Raw genomic sequence first — 20014 nt, 5'->3', positions numbered from 1 at the left:
GTGAATTTTAAATAAACATTACAACAAGTAACACAAAATTAAATATTGATTATTAAAAAACTGATAATGTTCCTAAAAGAACATATCTTAAGCTAGTTAATCATAAGATAATATTTTAAAATATGTCTTTTTATACTTAAAACAAATCAGTTTCTTCGGAAGACGTTTTTAAATTTCGTAGTGGGATAACTCGTTTAGAATCGTGATTGTGCTGTTAAATATGTTATTTGGGGTAATAAATGATCACAATCCTATTTGTTACATCCAGCACGGGAAGCATAAAAAAAATTCAGATTTTCAAATTTCGTTCCGATTGATTAAGTTTTAGAGGACGAAATAGTCGAGAGTGGCACCTCGATTGTTTTCTATAAACCTAGTTAATAAATAACAAGAGTATAATTAACAAATATTCCCTATTTGAAAGGGGGACATTTCCATTTTAGCATTTTTTCGAGTCGATGATAATGTAAGGTTTGATGGCTACTAGAAATGTCACAAACCAAGGGTAATTCATTAATGCAAATGAAAATTTCATAGTACAAGCTTTGCTTAGTTTGGGGCTAAGTTGATCTGTGTAAGGTGTCCCCAATATTTATTTATTTATTTATTTATTTATTTATTTGCTTCATTTTGTAAGACTAACATGGACACATCTCTTTGTAGTTGACTGTACATTGCAGACCTTACGCGAGCATTTCTTTTTTTATTGACAACAAAAAAAATTTGATTGTTTTAGGAAATTTTAGGTCAATTGTACTCAGAAACACGAGTACTTTCAATCTCACTGGGAGACAAAAAGTGTCCCAGAATTTCCATACATTTTTGTTACTTTCTTTTGTTACCCCATACAACATGTACGGAAAATGGTAACAAAATAAGAAAAAATTGTATGGGACAATTTTTTTAACTACTAGGATTGAAAACTACTAATATACAATAAATGTTATTAATTAAATGTGTTAACACTAGTAAAATCGAAAATTCGTTACTGATATACTGTGATTAACCGTGTTACCCTTGTTAAGTCTGGTTAGCTTTAGTCTTAAATATTTTTTAGTCATTAGAATTGTTTCTTCAGCGTAGAAAAAGTAAATGTAATATGTAAATGGTAATGTTTGGACTGACTCCACGAGACAAGCCTAGCCTAGTGTGGTGGTCAAAGGTAAAATCTTTTGTAACACTTTTTGGCAAATAAACTATTTTTATTTTATTTATTTTAAAAAGCTAGTAATTCTGAGTAGATATAGCATTTTTTTTTTCAAAAATATCACACTTCATAAAAGTGGCAAAAAAAAGAAATGCTCACGCTATGGCTTGCGGGGGCGACGGTCGCGCGATGGTCGCGCGACGGAGATGCGACGCATACGAAATCAAACCTTATCGATATGGAAGTAGACGATGCGATGAGACGCGACGGCGACGGCCGCGCGACGGTCGCCCCTCGCAAAACGGTTTACATAGACTGTGGCGCCCCTATTAATTTCTACTCTTTTTTGCCAGACTATTAATGCGGTAAATGTCACCGGTTAAAACTTTGCCTCAAAAAGATTTCAAAAAAAGTTTAAGCGCGGAAATTAAAAAAAATATACCTATGTTTGCTCGGATTTATCAAATACCTATACTTTTCAAATTTCAAAATGAGTTCAGACAAAAGTGATGTGGATGTGGATTTAAACTGTAGTAACCTATAACTGCAGTAACCTTTCTTATAGGAAATTTTGTGTAAATTTTTCCTCGTGGACATTTTATTTAGCTGTGGTCCACCGTTTACGAGGTATTTACAAAAACGGCCCATGAAATCTATTTAAAAATACTTTCTAACTAAAATATTGCTCCTAGCGAAAAATCTTATAGAACCATTCTTGTAGGAAATATTATGTAGATTACTTCTGTATCACATTACTTTTGGCTGTGAGCCACCGTTTTTGAGTTATCAACAAAAAGCGGCCCATGTAATCTATTTAAAAATACTTTCCAACTAAAATATTGATTCTAGCGAAAAAACGTATAGAACCTTTCTTGTAGGAAATTTTATGTAGATTTTTTCTCCTGAACATTTTATTTAGCTGTGGGCCACCGTTTACGAGGTATTTACAAAAAACGGCCCATGAAATCTATTTAAAAATACTTTCCAACTAAAATATTGATCCTAGCGAAAATTATTATAGAACCTTTCTTGTAGGAAATATTAAGAAGATTAATTCTGTGAAACATTAGTTTTGGCTGTGAGCCACCGATTTCGAGTTATAAACAAAAAACGGCCCATGAAATCTATTCAAAAATACTTTCCAACTAAAATATTGATTCTAGCGAAAAATATTATAGAACCTTTTTTGTAGGAAATATTATGTAGATTAATTCTGTATAACATTATTTTTGGCTGTGAGCCACCGATTTCGAGTTATTAACAAAAAACTGCCCATGAAATCTATTTAAAAATACTTTCCAACTAAAATATTGATCCTAGCGAAAAATCTTATAGAACTTTTCTTGTAGGAAATATTATGTAGATTAATTCTGTCTAACATTATTTTTGGCTGTGAGCCACCGTTTTTGAGTTATTAACAAAAAACGGCCCCAATATCTATTTAAAAATACTTTCCAACTAAAAAATTGATCCTAGCGAAAAAACTTATATAACCTTTCTTATAGGAAATTTTATGTAGATATTTTCTGTTTAACATAATTTTTTGCTTTGGGCCACCGTTTACGAGGTATTGACGAAAAACGGAGCATGTAATCGATTAAAAAAAACTTTCTTACTAAATTATCCATTTATATATTGATCCTATCGAAAAAACATACATAACCTTTCTTGTAGGAAATTTTATGTAGATATTTTCTGTTTAACATATTTTTTTGCTGTGGGCCACCGTTTACGAGTTATTTACGAAAAACTAAAAAATTGACTTTCAAGATCGAATGGCAGGGTACGGACCCCACCTCATGTCATGGCATTATTTTTCCATGGCTATTTAGACCCTCATCTTTCACTGGTAAAAATGACAGACTGCCTCAAGAACCTTTTTTGGAATTTTTTTTTTACCACTTTGTACCGTTCTGGCACGGTGAAGGACCCGGCCAAATGATCTGGCATAAATACTATGCGACTTCTGAGGAACTCTATTTTCACTTTTTAATAATTCCAGGTTGCCTCAAACACCTTTTTTGGGCCTCAAAAAATTAAATCTTTAAAAATTCATAGCTCGATAAAGCCCCGCTCCCCAGCTGCCAGACTTGCAGACCTGATGTTGGCTATGATCAGAGAAGCATCTGAGCACCTTTCCAAGTTGCCTCAAGGACCTACTCCAAAATCCTGCCAGCTCTTGGACCATTAGAAACCTCTACCCTCCCTTTTGCTGTGTATATGTTGGGGTTTTATCAAAATTTTAATTTTGTGGTTAGGTTAGGCAATTTGATGATAAAGGATACTTAAATAAATTGTCACGTGACTTTTAGTAGCAACTATCATCGCGATACACGGATACAGTAATCTTTTCGTTTGGTGCTTGTCGATATTTACTTCTTGACTAGACCTCCAGGGAAATTTCCTTAGTCGTCTAGAGTTGCAGGAGGTAGTTTTTAAAAGGAAAGTGATTTCTTGAAACCTTAAAGCCTCCGCCACACATAAAGCGTTTTGTTAGCGGAGCGCAATGATAGCGGTGCGCCGGCGTTCCGCTCGCAATCTGCGCGCATTCCGCTCGCAATCCGCGCGCATTCAGCTCGCAATCCGCGCTCGTTAGTTCCCGCCGGCATCCGCTGGGCGCACCGCCGGCATCCGCTGGGCGCACCGCCAGCGTTCGTCCGGTGCACCGCTATCGTTGCGCTCCGCTGACGCTCCGCTACCGCTCCGCCTACGCTATCAAAACGCGCATGTGTGGCCGAGCTTTGAACCATAAAACTCTGTTACCTGCAGAGGCTTCACACAAAACAATTCGGCTAGCCACCCTGGTGCCGTAGCCGAATGGCTTTTCTGCGACGCGAAACGAAAATGAAACGCCGCGAAATTTAGTCTGGCTCTGTCGCGCCAATACGCAAGAGCGGTAGAGATAGATATCTACGAGCGATTCGTTTCCTGAGCGTTTTTGCCATTCGGCTACGTACACTGGCTCTGTTGTACCAATACAATACGAGAGTGAAAATATAGTTATGAAAATATGTGCTACGGAGCGTGAACAATTTGCAATTTATTGATTTAAACTAACACGATCTTCACTCATATTATTAAATTAAAACGGGACTTAATCGCATAAAACTTACGTTTATATTTAACCCGACGTTTAGGACATGACATTATGTCCGTGGTCACGGGTAGACGTACGGGTAGACGGGTAAACGTCGGGTTAAATATAAACGTAAGTTTTTACGCGATTAAGTCCCGTTTTTAACCCCCGACGCAAAAACGAAGGGGTGTTATAAGTTTGACGTGTCTGTCTGGCTGTCTGTCTGTCCGTCTGTCTGTCTGTCTGTCTGTCTGTTTGTCTGTCTGTGTGTGTGTCTGTCTGTGGCATCGTAGCTCCCGAACGGATGAACCGATTTAGATTTAGTTTTTTTTGTCTGAAAGCTGAGTTAGTCGGGAGTGTTCTTAGCCATGTTTCATGAAAATCGGTCCACTATGTCACGGTCGGGGGTTTTTTCAAAATTTTAATTTTGTGGTTAGGTTATAATTTAATAATATGATTTGCAATTTGTCTACGCACCATGGTTAACGATATCAAATCCCAAGTCATGGTATGTCTATCCAAATTCATTCATTAACGAACCTAGCCTGCGTCTGCCCACTAGATACAGGTGACGTAATCTGGAACGGTGAATGTAGCCGAGAGGAAAAGTGGGCGCTACCGAATGCTGCAGCCTTGCGCCGGCGCCCACGCACTCCTTGCACCCTCGTTCATTCATTACCGTATACCATTTGTAGGTACCTTATATACAGAAGTAACAAAGTAGGATCGCTATAAGGAGCGGATCCTTGAGCGAATCAATTTATAGTAGGGTTGCCATAAGTGGACGGTTTAGTGAACATTAACGCAATTAGATAGACATCCAGGATCTAAGGATTTCAAGTATTCCATATTAATCCTTTTGACGTGACGTAGACTATTCCCTTGTTCACGGGGATATGACTCGGTGTACCATAAGAGCATAAGATCTTTTTGCCAAAAATTGTTAACATTCTATTATTTTAACAGTAGGTATGCTCTACAAAGATTTTACAAAAGTTCTGTAAAAATTAGGCAGACAGGGTTGGTCATGCATGAAGCATGAAATGCGCGGGAATTACCAAGACAATGCCAATTAGGCCGTATCAAAACCATAAAATATACATATAATTTTTTTAAATCTGAATCGGACCCCGACTGTAAGTTTACCTACAAAACAAAACATGGGTCACCATTATTTCGATCATATCAAGATTCCCCTTTCGAAATTACCCGAACATTTCTGTGCTTCAAAATTACCTCAATGCACCCTAGACTACCCTACATATGGTGCTTTTTTTTTACGTGCGAGAAGTTCATTTCTTGTCAGGTCGAGACTTCGGAGGGCCATCTGTACCTAATGAAAATCGTTGTACGATACACCGTGTTGTACGAAAAGGAAATACGTAACTCGTGTCGATTTAAAACAAATTAAAAAATGTCTTTGCTGCAAGGTCAAAGTCATTCTATTTTTCGGTGGGCGGGTGCAAACGTAAATAAAAAGTGTCCCAGGTAATGTCAAGTCGACTATTAGGAGGAGGGGCAGCCGTTTTTTCTTCGATAACAAAAAGCGTAAGGTCTCCGCCAGAAACACTCAATGAGTGGCGGTTGTTTAGGTATAATTGGTAGCGTTTACATTTCACTAGTTTTTACGTGCATGCTAAAGTTAGGTTTGGTTTAGTTTTGCTAGTTTATAATAAAGAGACAATCGTAAAAAGTGTTTTTTTTTTGTATGAATGACGTTTGATCACGATCACACCTGATGGTAAGTGATTTAAACAAAAATATGTAATAGTTCGTCGTCTCAGTGTAGAAATACATTCCATGTCATTTTTATTAACAAGTAGGTATATATGTACGGCGGTGGCAAACAAGCATATACTGATGGTAAGCTGTCTACGCCCTTTCCGCACCTTCAATGAACTCTGGCGACCTGACTTAGGACCGCACTTACGGGAATCATCAATCATTTCACGATGACAAGAAAATCAGTATTCCATGTTTGTGTTACGAGGCAATACGAGGTCGTTTCAGAAAAGTTTTTCATTTATAACTTTAAATTCGTTTTGACAGTGTCATTTATAATGGCCATACGAATACGTTCGTATATGTAAGTAGGTATATCAAATGTTTTACGCACAGATTGGGAACTGACTTTGGAACTTTATTAGCTCATTTTCGTCATTCGAAAATCTGTGGAAAGCGCAATGTCTATCGTTCGTAAGTATTTCAAAGATAGCAATCTTTTAAATACTTACGAACGATAGACATTGAAACTCTAGTTAGTGGTAATTATAACTTATTTTCAATTTTATTAGAGTCTGTGGGGAAAAAGAAGACTCAAATAATGAATCCTCGAATTAAATCGTAGTGGGTAAAGAAATGAGATAGTATTAAGATAACACACACGAAATTGAGCAGCAAAGTTTAAAAATACAAACTAAGGAAAATGACCTCTAAGTTTTTTGCATTCGCCTCCCGTTCAACCCGAAGGACTAGAAATGAACTCAATTAGTCTAGCTGCCGTTCTTGCTAATATATTATGGGTACTTAGGTATAAAAGTTTAATGAATTTAACGACTGCGTTCATTATCAACTTAATGCTGAAACCTGGTTTACTATATGGTCATAAAAGATAGTTAATTAATCGACTGATTGCTTTTAAAGGAACTGAAATAATTGGTTGGAATACTTTTAGTTAACTTTCCCGTTGCACACTATACTATGTTGTGCTTAAATAGTGTCACTATTAAAAAAAACAAGTAAATTAAAATATTAAATATCTTTATAAATAAATAAATAAATATTGGGGGACACCTTACACAGATCAACATAGCCCCAAACTAAGCGAAGCTTGTACTATATGGGTGCTAGGCGACGATATACTTATACTTACTTATATACCTACCTAGATAAATACATACTAAATTTAATTTGTTATCTAGTTGACCTAATGTTTGTCTAGATCTGCTTTGTTTATAATTTGTATAAAATCTAAAACATAAGCATCGATTAACTTTAATAAAACAGTTTAATACAAAACTAATAATAACAAAGCGTCTTGGAAATTTTGCGAGGAAAATGTTCATGTTCATGGAATACATTTATTAATGAAGTTCGCTAGAAAATCCGAGCTTATTTCATTTATTTTGCAATAAAACGCAGTAAACTAATGAACGTTTAAAAAAGAAATTCCTCTGAAGCTGTAATGGGTTCATACGTCGATAATTGTTACGAGCACAACGGCCTATTGTCGTTTTCATAATATTTGCTCAGGTGTGAGTTGACCCGTGTAATGAATGAGAAACACTATGGGCCAGTGCGCATGCATACACCGCTCGATAGCCGCACTACGCCCGCACGTGTGTCCACAACCGGGGTGGGAACGTCAGGAGGCTGCGAGCCGGGTACGGGCAACGTGCGTGGGGCAAAGCTGCGCGCGACTCCGCCGCGCCAGTCGTACGCTACCGCCTATCGGAGCGGGCGCCTTTACGACTGCGTCGCGCATTTTTACACATTCGTTTTCGATTATTGTATTATTACACAACAGTGCTTCCGTTTTTCTAACTTTATACAAAATTGAAGGATTACCAGTGGATTTGATGAGAATTTTTGAGTGGTGAAAATTTTTTTTGGGAAAGTGTTTTTCTTGTTTGTTGCGGGCGGGCGGAGAGGGCTCGAGCCCGGTGCGCCTGGTCGGTGGATGGTGCGTGGCGCGCGGGCGCCGGGGCGCGGCCGGCGGCGCCGCTAGCAAAATGTCGATACCCCTAGGCCGGGAGACTGTGCTCCCCACTCAGGTGAGTCGCTTTTCCGAGTTTCCCGAGCGGCGCGAGTGCCGTGTCTGAGGAAGATCAAACAAGTGATCGCGAACTTCAGCTTTTTGTAGATCGGGCGGCTTAAGGGTAAGAGTAAGGGTATTTTTGTAATAAGTACAACAATAAACAACTGAAATTAAATTGGCTTAAACTATCCTTGTTTATAAATAAATCAAACACGTGAGTCGAATTTCACTTATAATATCTTGGTGCTTGAAAAGATCTACACAATGACCTTATAACATGTTTTTGTAGGTATTCAGAGTTTTTATTACAATTTAATAGGATAGGCTGGTTATGTAGCCTGAAATGAGATTTTTTGGGTCTTGATCGTTTAAAGGGTTAAAATTCTTATTAGACTTTTAGACATTAGATTATTAGACATATGCAATTATAAAAACAAAACATATGGACAAATCTTGTGAATTATTCGTAGATATGAAAATAAGGTTCTTTACACGACTTTTAGGAAACTGGCGAAGTTATTTACTTTAAAAGATAAAATTTCCAAATTAGTCACAAGATACTAGAGATGGGCCGAATACGGACTTTGCCGAATACGAATATTCGGCCGAACATTCGGTTCAGATGTTACCGAACCGAACATTCGGCCGAATATTCGGTTCCGCCATATTTTAAATCCTGGATTATTGAATTTTTGAATTGAATTGTTTATTGAATAAGCATCTTACATGAACATAAGAATAAATAGATTAAAAAACTTTTCAATGATTGGTAAGTAATGGGTACTAAGGCTCTTAATAGTCCTATAATTTAGTGCATAAGAAAATTTTGGTTTTGTATCTTAAGCTACGTTATTTTAATTTTTAACATAATTAATTAATTATTGTAGGTACTTATATTTTAACGCATTTTTAACTCCCTTTGGGGGTTTCTTAGAATGCTGAAATAGGATGTCATTATCCGATGAATTACGAAAAAACTTAATTTTACGCTATTTATTTACTTTGTTTATTCGGTAAATATTCGACAATATAACCGAACTATTCGGCCGAATACGAACATTGAAAAACTTGCCGAATATGCCGAACACCGAATATTTACCGAATATTCGGCCCATCTCTACTAGATACATATAATGATATTACATACGTGTCATATATTATTATAAACCGCGTCGGTGTCAACACCTGCTCGTTATCTATCGATAGTGGACGGAGTGGTGGAGATAACGATGCTATTTTAAACTAGCTTTTCCCACGAGTTTTCCTGGGTTTGCACTAGCGGCCGTATTCGAACAATACTTATAAGATTTTAGAGCGATAATATCCTCCTACATTTTTAACCCTCGACGCAAAAACGACGGGGTGTTATAAGTTTGACCTGTCTATCTGTCTGTATGTGTGTCTGTCCGATTTAGATTTAGTTTTTTTGTTGCTTGAAAGCTGAATTAGTCGGGAGTTTGATGAAAATCGGCCCACTATGTCGGGGGTTATTTCAATTTTTTTTCCTTCTCCTCTTCGTGGTCGAGTACATTTTTTACACATATTTCAAAATTTATTTTGAATTTTTATTGAGTAATAAAAGGTTACAAGTTCAAAATTCAAAAACAAAACATGTTTCCGTGACTTAAGAGGCTACAGCATCAAATACAACGGTTTTGAATTTTGATTAAATTATGTACATGTAAAAGTTAAAAAAAATTATAACACCCCCCCCCCCATAAAATAGTTTTGTTTTTTCATGCTAAGTAAAGCGACATTCTTAGTCCAGGCTAACTATTCTATTAATAGTTTGACAAGGGAATTACCCACCATTACGGTTATCTAAGCAGCAACTTAGATAATGTTGTTACTTGTTATGAACTCGGGCAAGTTCATCTGTTTAGGTATATGTTTATCGTGTTCAGCTTAGTTAATACTTATACTAAGTAGTAAATGTACGTATTCTACACAAATATATTATAATTGAAATCTGAAAAACATCAAAAATGTAGATGAGGTTTGCGGTATTCCCGGTACGATACGACCCCACCCACCCATCTTAAAGGCCGGCAACGCACCTCCAACCCTTCTGGTGTTTCGGGTGTCCATGGGCAGCAGTGATCGCTTACCATCAGGGGACCTGTCTGCTCGTTAGCCTCCTCGCATAAAATAAAAAATAGGCATGACCCCAATACATTGTTATCTTATTCCCTAATTGATTTCTTTTTATATTTTCATTACTTATGTTATTTTCTTAATGTATATTTTCACCATGCATAAGACTAGTATTGTTAAACAAAATATAGGTACTTACCTAAGTATAAGTATTGAAAATAATCTAAAATTAGATTAAAGCAGTTGTGACAGTCGTTTACTCAGCAGTTCTCGAAAAGTTTGTACAAAAATTAAGGAAAAGGTTAATTTTTTTTATTCCTTTTTTTACCAAAGTTTATTTCATGAATTGAGATTTTAGTAAGTTTTATTTAGTCATTAAGGTTCTCTTGTACATATATCGTCTTAATTATAACAATTATCCTGTATATATCTTACGAAAGTCGACTTATATCACTAAATGTTGGTAACAAAATAGGATCAATTAAAATTTGCTGACGCGGCTATGTACAAACTTTTCGAGAACTGCTGTACTCTTGCCTCCATTTTTTCTGGGTCCATAACCTGCAGTGTCCCCGTCCATTGTCAGTGGTCTCAACTGTTCTTGAATAAGTTACACACCTATATTTTTATCTTGATTAAAACTTGCTAAAGAAAATCACGTACCAATTTTCACGCATTTACCAATAACAAACACAAGTACACATAACGTCATAAAAATTCCAGTAACCAAATTATCAGAAAATGATAATTGATAATTTGATAAGGATACAGATACAATATCAAACATATACATATATATCGCAACAAGCAAATCGTCACGCTTTGTCATCCTATCGAAGAGTCCGAGACTATTGTAATCAATACATAGATATATCAAATAATTTGCATAATTACATGACTTAATTTAAATACATAATATAGAAACTAAGACTTCGCATAAAACTTTAAAAATAAATGTCACCTTGGTACAATGCCTCAAGGGCTAACTTAATTTAAAAGTTAGCTTTTAATTTTTTTGCCATACTTAATTAAAATTAAAGTACTTACCTATTTACACGCATAATTTAGGTAGATTCTATGAAATAACGTAGATTTACAAGAAAAAAAAAATTAACAAGGTCCTAGGAACAGCACTGAATAAATAGTACTTGACTTATAATAAATGTATGTAATGTACCTTATTTCTGATTGGAATTATTCTTTACTTGTTCATTTCAGCTTTAAAATTGGTTTCTCAGGTACATGATCAACATTTTATTTTATTTCTCATCAAAGTATTCAAAGTAAATATCAGCGTCATTTTCCTAAAACAACAATGTTTTTCTTTGCATCCGATGTACTCTGTTAGTGTTACCATATCGATCGTCCTTATCACGATGTTATTGATTAAATGTGCCAAGCGACCTAGATTGCTGCAGTTATGATTGAATCTGAATACCTTATATACTACATGCTTGAGACTGCAACCCACTTTCAACATTAATCATCTTTGGAACTTACCAAGTATATAACTAGTGCAATATCATACCTATACCATCGTCCACGGCCTAGCCGAAGTGACAAGCGTTGATACTACGAGGTGATCGAACAAGACGCAACTAACTGGCTCTGTCGCGGCGAAATGGAAGAGCAGAGATAAGTAGTTACGATAACGATATTAGAGTATGAAATCTCATACTCTAATGCAGCGGTTCTCAAACTTATTTTCCCATGGAACCCTTTTAGAAAGTAAAACATCTGACGGAACGCTTAAATTTTTTTTTATTGCAATCTTTATTTTAATAAGCAATCATGATAGTAAAATCTAATCACTAGATTCTAATGAGAGGTATTACATGAAGCAGTTTTTTATTTTTTAACAATTGGTGAATATTTGGTTTTATGGAAGAGAGTTGAAGTTGCATATCAGGTACCCAAAATTCACACGGAGCCCCCAGAGAGGCTTTGCGGAGCCCTAGGGGTCCGCGGAGCACACTTTGAGAATGGCTGCTCTAATGTGACGTTGGCTAGGTTCTCAGGTAATGGAAATTTAAGCCTAATAGCAAAGATGTAAGGTTCTCCGGTGTTTAACATTAAAGCTAGGAACATACTACGCGGACGTCCGTCGTAAAACGACCGCGACCGCGACCTATCAGTGTGCACGGAACAAAACATCCAGAGAGCCAGATTTCGATCGGACGTCCGTGCGCTCAAGGCCACGTCCGCGTCCGTCGACCGATAGTTTGCACGGTTATGTGTATTTCCATTGTCCAGATTCCCGTCCGCGGTCAATTTACGACGGACGTCCGCGTAGTGTGTTCCTAGCTTGAAGCAATGTGGGCAATGTGGCCGTTTGTGGACATTGTTAAATTATGTCACGAAATAGTTTACGGTATTACGGTTTGTGTGGACATACTCGTATTATATTGGTATTAGAGTAGATGGGTCACCAGCGCGCAGCGGTTGCAGTGAGGCTAGACTACAATTATAAACAAATACAATAGAGGCTTAAAGCTAGAGACAGATACTTTACATACATACTTACCTACTTATAGGTACAGTCCCACATGAAATTAAAACGTGGAAGCACTGTCCACCGGTTCAAATTAATATTTTTTACATACATACTTACAAATTCTCACGCGGGGTGGGCAGAACGCATGAAACTGCTCCAATTTAGCGCCACTCTTGGAAATTAATAAGAGGTTAAAGGAGGATCAAATTGTGTACTGCAGTGACAGGTTGCCAGTGGCAGGTGCTAATAATCGACTTCTACGACACCCATGGCAGGAAATTTTTAACCTTTTTACATTTTTACTTGGTAATTTTTAACAATTTCTTGTTGATTAGGATTAGGAATATCTATTTATTTTATTCAAATTAGGAAATTATATCTCGGACCGCCAAAGTGGAGACTTAGAGCTATTTCTTGCTTCTATAAAATAGGTACATTTAAGCTCAAATACACACTTTCCTCCTTTACTGCTGAATGTGCTTTCGAGCTTATAAACCCACTAGCTTTTGCCCGCGGCTTCGCTGACGTTAGAAAGACAAAAAGTAGCCTATGTCACTCTCCATCCCTTCAACTATATCCACTTAAAAAATCACGTCAATTCATCACTCCGTTTTGCCGTGAAAGACGGACAAACAAACATACACACACACTTTCCCTTTTATAATATTACTAGTACTAGTATGGTTAAATGATACAAAACTTGAGATTACGATTAAAAAAAAATACTTGAAAATCAATACCCAATCAGCGCTTATGAACAATCTACAGACGTTCAGAAACATTCGATAGCTACTAAAATCGATAAATTTCTCGTTAACACCTGGTACGAAGCATCAGATATGAAAGGTTTCAATGCTAGGCTGTATTTATAGCGCGGTTCGGCGGCGTAAGTTCAAGGCTCTATTGATCCACAGCGGGTGCAAGGTGCCTGCTATTTCACTACGTTTCCGCGTTTATATTTGGCTGAAACGCCGGCTTTTTAGGTATATTGTAAAACAGTCTAAATGTGACTGAAAAGATAAATGTAAGTACTAAAGATACACATTGAATTAAGAACAAGAAATAAGTAGGTACTAGGTACCAATTTGTTGGCAAAAATGCGACTTACCTAATATAAAACCGTTGTTGTTTATCATATATTATCGTGAGTACAGATTAAGATGATGATGGATTATATTTATAGGACATTAATATGAATATAATTATAATAAAGATACTAGAGAAATTGCCATTGATTACACTATGAGAGTCAGATGAAATTAAGATAAGTGTGGCTAAGTTGTTTGTGATTTACAAAGCAGAGACTTTGTAAGTGTTAAGTAAACATCATAAATTCATAAGTTTGCCGTAAATGACACCCAATCTGTGCTATGAAAATCGTTGCCAAAAACTGTCATGGTCTGACTTTGTATAAGATTCTGTGGTTATAAATATTAAATAAATAAAATAAATATTATAGGACATTCTTACACAGATTGACTGAGGCCCACGGTAAGCTCAAGAAGGCTTGTGTTGTGGGTACTCAGACAACGATATATATAATATATAAATACTTATATACATAGAAAACATCCATGACTCAGGAACAAATATCTGTGCTCATCACACAAATAAATGCCCTTACCGGGATTCGAACCCGGGACCGCGGCGCAGCAGGCAGGTTCACTACCGACTGCGCCAGACCGGTCGTCAGGACCGGTCGGTTATGTCGATAATTATCACGTCAGCACCGTTTTATCGCCCCAAACGCGTCAATCAACCATTTACAACCTGACAAATGTTCCGTTTGTCTCCCGTCACACTTAATGCCGACAAATCGCTTTATCGACGATTACGTAAACGTCGACGTAATAATCTGTAACCATTATATTCCTACAATATATTTGGCTGTGATAAATTGTGTATTGTAAGTTACTATTCGTAACATTACTAAGTATGATTATTAGTAAATATTGCTTAATGAAATAAACATGTTGGGTTTATGAGTAACCTCTCGTATGCTTAGGAGCAGATGCTCCATATTGTTTCAACTTTAACATGTATTATGTTATGACTAATATATTAATAACAATTTTTTGACAGGCGTATATGAAAGGTTAATTTCCCTACATATAAGTATATTATATTTGGATATTTAATGAACTCTGCATAACCAACAACATTCGTGTATCATGGCGCAAACTTGAGCTAACATACAACCAAAGGTCTTTAAATACCAAATCGAGTCTACACTTATGCTGACCGAGAATTCTAGCGCATGCATGTGCTCGTCTAACAAAAATACTATTTTACTTTCATAAAACATTATTGTACAGTTGTCGCCAACTGTTTCGAAAACTAACACAGGAAAATGCGCCGGCGACGCTATTGACACACTAAAGTTCTAATCTAGGCGGATGGCTGCAACATATCGGAACGAATGGGTCACCGACATATGTGCCGTCTGTCGTCTAGGTTATTTTGAAGTTGCGACTGCAAATTATTAACAGATTATGTCGCGACGATGTTTTTATACGCTTTTAAGTGTTTTTTTAGATCTTGTGTGTTGGTAACGTTGGTGCTGAAATATGGACACGATGTTTAGAATTATGTCCAGCTAAGTTAGTGGCGATTTTAACAGTCTCTCGGGTGCAAGTGTTATTATAAAAGTAATATTTAGGTATATGAAATCATGACGTCTACTTAACTTAAGTTAACCGTTTCCGATCCCTGAAAATAAAATACTACCACTGACTACTGAGGTAAACGTCCAATTTTTCAATTTTAAATCTTCAGCGCTTTGCGAACTTGGAAATGTCATTCAGCTATTAGAATACTGACGTCCAGAGGTTTCATCTACTACATGTAAACCTAAACAAACACTGAGGAACGTAATTTCCTAATTCTGAGTCAAGTTTACTTAATGTCAAGCAATTCATAATGTTGTACGCAAGGTTTTACTTTCCAATAAGAAAAATTAAGGTATCACTAAGAAATGTGCCTATTGGGGGCGTTTTAAATGGACCATCACTAATTAGTTGTCCTCATTGACACCTCGACCGCACCTCCGAAGATAATGGCAGCTCACTATGGCCGTAGTCTATGGTTGTGCGCTTGCACATCGCTATACTCTGACTCACGACTTCTGCGAAGTGGCGCTTATCTTTTTAGGTTTTAGTATAGTCAGACGAGAATACTTGGTTAAAAATAGACTATACTTAGGTGACGGCAGTATGAAGTAATTGATAGAAATTGTTCACGTTGTGTGCGCTTCGAAGGTTAGGTTCAGCGTTATTTGCCTGATGAAGGACAATCGTGCATCATCAATTCATCACCGAATGGAAGGAAAAAATGGGCTTATATGTATTCTGTGGGCAGGATTGCAAATGGTACAAAACTCACGAAAGTTTTGCTTGCGATTAAATCTAACACATAAAACACACTACATCTAAGCGAATGATTTAGGGTGCAGAGCTTTTCTAAAACTACATATAATTATGTACATATTCTAGACATATATGTTCTTTTTTATCAGTATGTTTAGAAGGTGTCAAAGTCAAATATTTTGCATTGACAATTCATATTATATTACCATTGATGTATCATTATATTACATATTTATTATTAATAATATAAATGAGAATGTGTGTGTCTGTTTGTTTGACCGTCTTTCACGGCAAAACGGAGCGACAAATTGACGTGATTTTATAAGTGGAGATAGTTGAAGGGACGGAGAGTGACATGGGCTACTTTTTGTCTCTTTCTAACCCCCCACTTCTCTAAAATGGGGAGTGGAATTTTGAATGGAGCATTCCGCAATTTTTGAATTTTGCGTGAGCGAAGTCTGTGGCATAACAAAATGAACAAAGAATGTGTCACAATCACAATTTACAATACTTACTATGATGTATTATTTAGGTGCGTAAACAATAATCATCACGTCATGCGTTTTACACTACTACGTACGTACGTCACATATATTTGCTTATAAACTTGTCTCAAATATTTTGATACTTACACTATTGTTTCCTACTTATTGTTTAGATACTTATTGTAGTTATTGTTAGATACAATAGCCAATGAAACGGTTACAAATGTAGACATAAATTATGCTTAACTATTATACTTTAAGGATTAAACAATACTACGTAGTAACGTCACATCTTTGCTTATAAACTATTTCAAATATTTTGATATTTACACTATTGTTTGGTATGTACTTACTGAAATTGGTTAAATTATGTTACTATAAATTAACTTATAGTAACATATATTTTTAAATTAAAGGAAAAATGGAAAAATTCACACCTCCGGCAGGACTCGAACCTGCGACCTCTGGCCTTGCCGGGGCCATCGCGCTTCCAACTGCAGTAACATAATTAATTATAGTAACATAATTTCCTTTTTAAGGATTATGCAATTACAGCACCCTTCTCATTCTACTTATCGTCATTCTAAATCTAAAGTCGACTGTGCGAACCCTGTGAATAATCACGCTATTATTTCAGCGCGCGAATTAATCGCCCGAATAGCCCCCTCATTCTCACAGCAACCAAGAAAACCAATATAAACTGACCTTTTATTAAGGTATAGTCCTTATAGATGTTAGAGTCATTTTAATACTGGCTGGTATACATCGAAAGCTCGATAAGTACTCTAATGACAATATTTGTCTAAGACGCGCCATGTCGTCCGTCACCGGAATGGATAAGCAACCTCTTTGCACTCTTCACTCCATTAGCTTTTATTACAGGTTCCAGTCTTGATGCTTAAGACGATACGATACAGGTTAATTCTCCATACAAACGCTCTCGACTATTTCCTCCCTGGTTTTTGAAGACAGAGCAATGATTTTTTCAACACAGATTATCTGCAATTGATTTTTATCTGTGTCGGACCGTTTCGATTTCTTTGCTATTTTTATTTTAAAAGATGCTAGAGCCAATTAAAAATTTCTAAAAACGGCCTTTTTCAATATGGCTCAAAAAAAGGTGTAGGTATACTCAATATCGGTAACAATCAGCCAAAAAATCTAAACGGTCCGACACAGATAATTTCATTGTTATTCAGATTCTCAAATTTCGTTCCGTTTAAATAAGTTTTTAAGGAGGAAACAGTCGAGAGCGGAACCTCGATTTTAAAGATTTTTCGCAATATCTTTTAACTGAGTTGTTCTTAATGGACATTTTTTTTGATAATACTCTAGTATATTTAACTGAAATTTCCAAATTGAAAGGGGGACTCGTTTCCATTTTAGCATTTGTAGCGAATAATTTTGCTATTTAATTATTATTTTGCAAAATGTATTGTAGTGAATAAAATGGGCGTTATATGAAAAGTATGCCGGAATGAACTCTGGTAAGGCTTCGGACTTTTGTAGTACAGTCAAGTGTAAAAATATGGGTGCGTACAACTTATCAAAAATATGTCCCATAGCACTTTATGTCGGCGGAATAAGGTCTCGGTACATATTTTTGAGCGGATAAAATCGATACGTATTTTTGCACTTGACTGTACAAGGTCCTCTTGCTATACTAATCTAACACTGTGGGTTTCATAGAGTGGATGGATTAGTATAGCAAGAGGACCCGCTCCCGTAGCGTCTTAAGCTATCACACGATACACGAGCATCTAACACTACTTTATTTAGCGGCATAACACCCTTCCACTAACGATAGAAGATTCAATTTCGATCAAACGTGTGGACAAGATACGCGCGTGCGAAAGTTGCAGCCCGCTATTGATTTAAACATAACCTGGATGAGGTCAATGAACTCCTGCGTAGGAAGACATCCTGTCGCAAGGATTTTCGTAATTAGTTGTACCTGCTGTTACGAGTACTTCTTTTATTTGGAATCTGAAAAGCATGAAGTAGCTTAATTAAATTAAATTATTAAAGCACTCTTATATGTATATCGTGTTTATCGCTCGTACAGCCTTGTCTATAGCTTTTGTCGTTCATTCAAAAAAGGTTACTTTTTTCTATTAGGCATAAGTGCGTTTTCACATTATCCGATCCGATATCGGATGTCGGACCGATAACCCATACATTACAGGCGCCATCTTGGATTTTTTCCATTGAAATCCTTCCGACATCCGATATCGGATCGGATAATGTGAAAACGGACTAAGACTACAATCAGTATTTTATTACTGACCTCTGTTATAATTTTAATACCTAACCATCTATTTATTCTAGTTAACTAAATTCCAAGAAACATCAGAAGTTAGGTTACATTTTTAACAAGTGTCAGTGTTTATTTTCGTAAAATTTTAGCGACGCGACACCAACACCAGTCGCTAAACCGCAATGACTCTGTTATGAAGAAACGAGTCAACTGCGAACTTGTGAGAACAAGTAAAGTTTTCCATGAAAACAAATGGTTTAGGTCCAGTGAAGCATTTTGTTGAGCTCTTGGTGATGGGAAGTGCTCTTGTTTATTTAAATTTAAAATAATGAGTTTGTCGCTCGCAATCTAATTAAAAGTTTTTCAAAAGTCCTGTGAAGTCAAAACTAAGTTAAATGTACATTTACTTCCAGTGTGACTTATAGCAAAGTAGATTTTTTTACGAGTTAGGTTTATAATGTTTAAATCGCTTATGAGCTAGGGCGTTCAAACGATCCATGAAATCAATCGAATCTTCATTAATCGAGTTCAACCCTCCCGCTGTACGGTGTAGGTACGCCTATCAAAGTGCCAGTACTGAAGATAAAAAATACATAACTGTAATGAGGATTGCGAACCAGCAATCTCGTCGCGACATATATGTCACACGTCTTTTGCGAATGAGGAGACTGACATTTTATCCCGCCAGGCGGCGCCTGTGCAAGTGCCCAGACCCTTTAGCACAACTTGCCTTGTCGCGCGCGAGTCCATACATCAAGCGCGACTTCAAGTATGGACTCGCGCGCGACAAGGCAAGTTATGCTAGGGGGGCAGGAATGTCATTGTCATTCATATGTGTGAGTGAGAAAAAAATATTATCTCCTCGTTCTTACGTATGAAATTCTTTATCAGTGCAATGGACTAATAGGGTGGCGCCATCTGTCATAACCTTTGAGTGTGCCTCCTCATTGTAATAATGACATAAGGACGGGTAGTCTATGTCGCGGCGACATAGGTATTTAATTTCGCGCAAATCATGTGCTAGCCCTGCAGGCTCTCTGCATTAGCTACATTGTCTGCATCTTAGTGTGGACCTGTGAGGCCGGCAATGTTAGGCCGGCAACAGACAATCTTAAAATTCATAATTTGAAAAATCATAATCTTACAAAAACGCGACTTGCGACTGTCCACTTACACTCTATATAAAATTTAACATGCGCAAAAATAACCTCGACACAAATAATTACAAACTATACGCCCATTACAACTGTACAAGCCTTGAAACCAACCGATGCACGTGTCCTGAAATAGCTATTACAAAAAACACTAAATATTTGGGTATAATCGATGAAACTCTCTC

The 20014-nt window shown here is 36.7% G+C and overlaps 1 protein-coding gene across 3 annotated transcripts in view; it reads left to right on the top strand.

Moving 5' to 3' along the window:
• The window catches only part of LOC125231864 (breast cancer anti-estrogen resistance protein 1), a 168781-nt gene that overhangs the window by 6657 nt on the left and 142110 nt on the right, over window positions 1-20014 (top strand). Inside the window, exon 1 of one of the 3 annotated variants that reach the window (XM_048137450.1) lies at window positions 7553-7996. The exons of 1 other annotated variant lie outside the window; for it this stretch is intronic. In XM_048137450.1, the coding sequence (XP_047993407.1) occupies window positions 7955-7996 (42 nt within the window). In that variant the 5' untranslated portion in view covers window positions 7553-7954. Of the gene's footprint in view, window positions 1-7552; window positions 7997-8079; window positions 8102-20014 lie in introns of those variants that run through there. One more of the 3 variants, XM_048137452.1, reaches the window with a different exon arrangement.

The sequence above is a fragment of the Leguminivora glycinivorella genome, chromosome 12 (assembly GCF_023078275.1).
Source record: "Leguminivora glycinivorella isolate SPB_JAAS2020 chromosome 12, LegGlyc_1.1, whole genome shotgun sequence".
Taxonomy (NCBI): Eukaryota; Metazoa; Arthropoda; class Insecta; order Lepidoptera; family Tortricidae; genus Leguminivora; species Leguminivora glycinivorella.
This window is presented reverse-complemented; position numbering and strand designations above follow the sequence as displayed.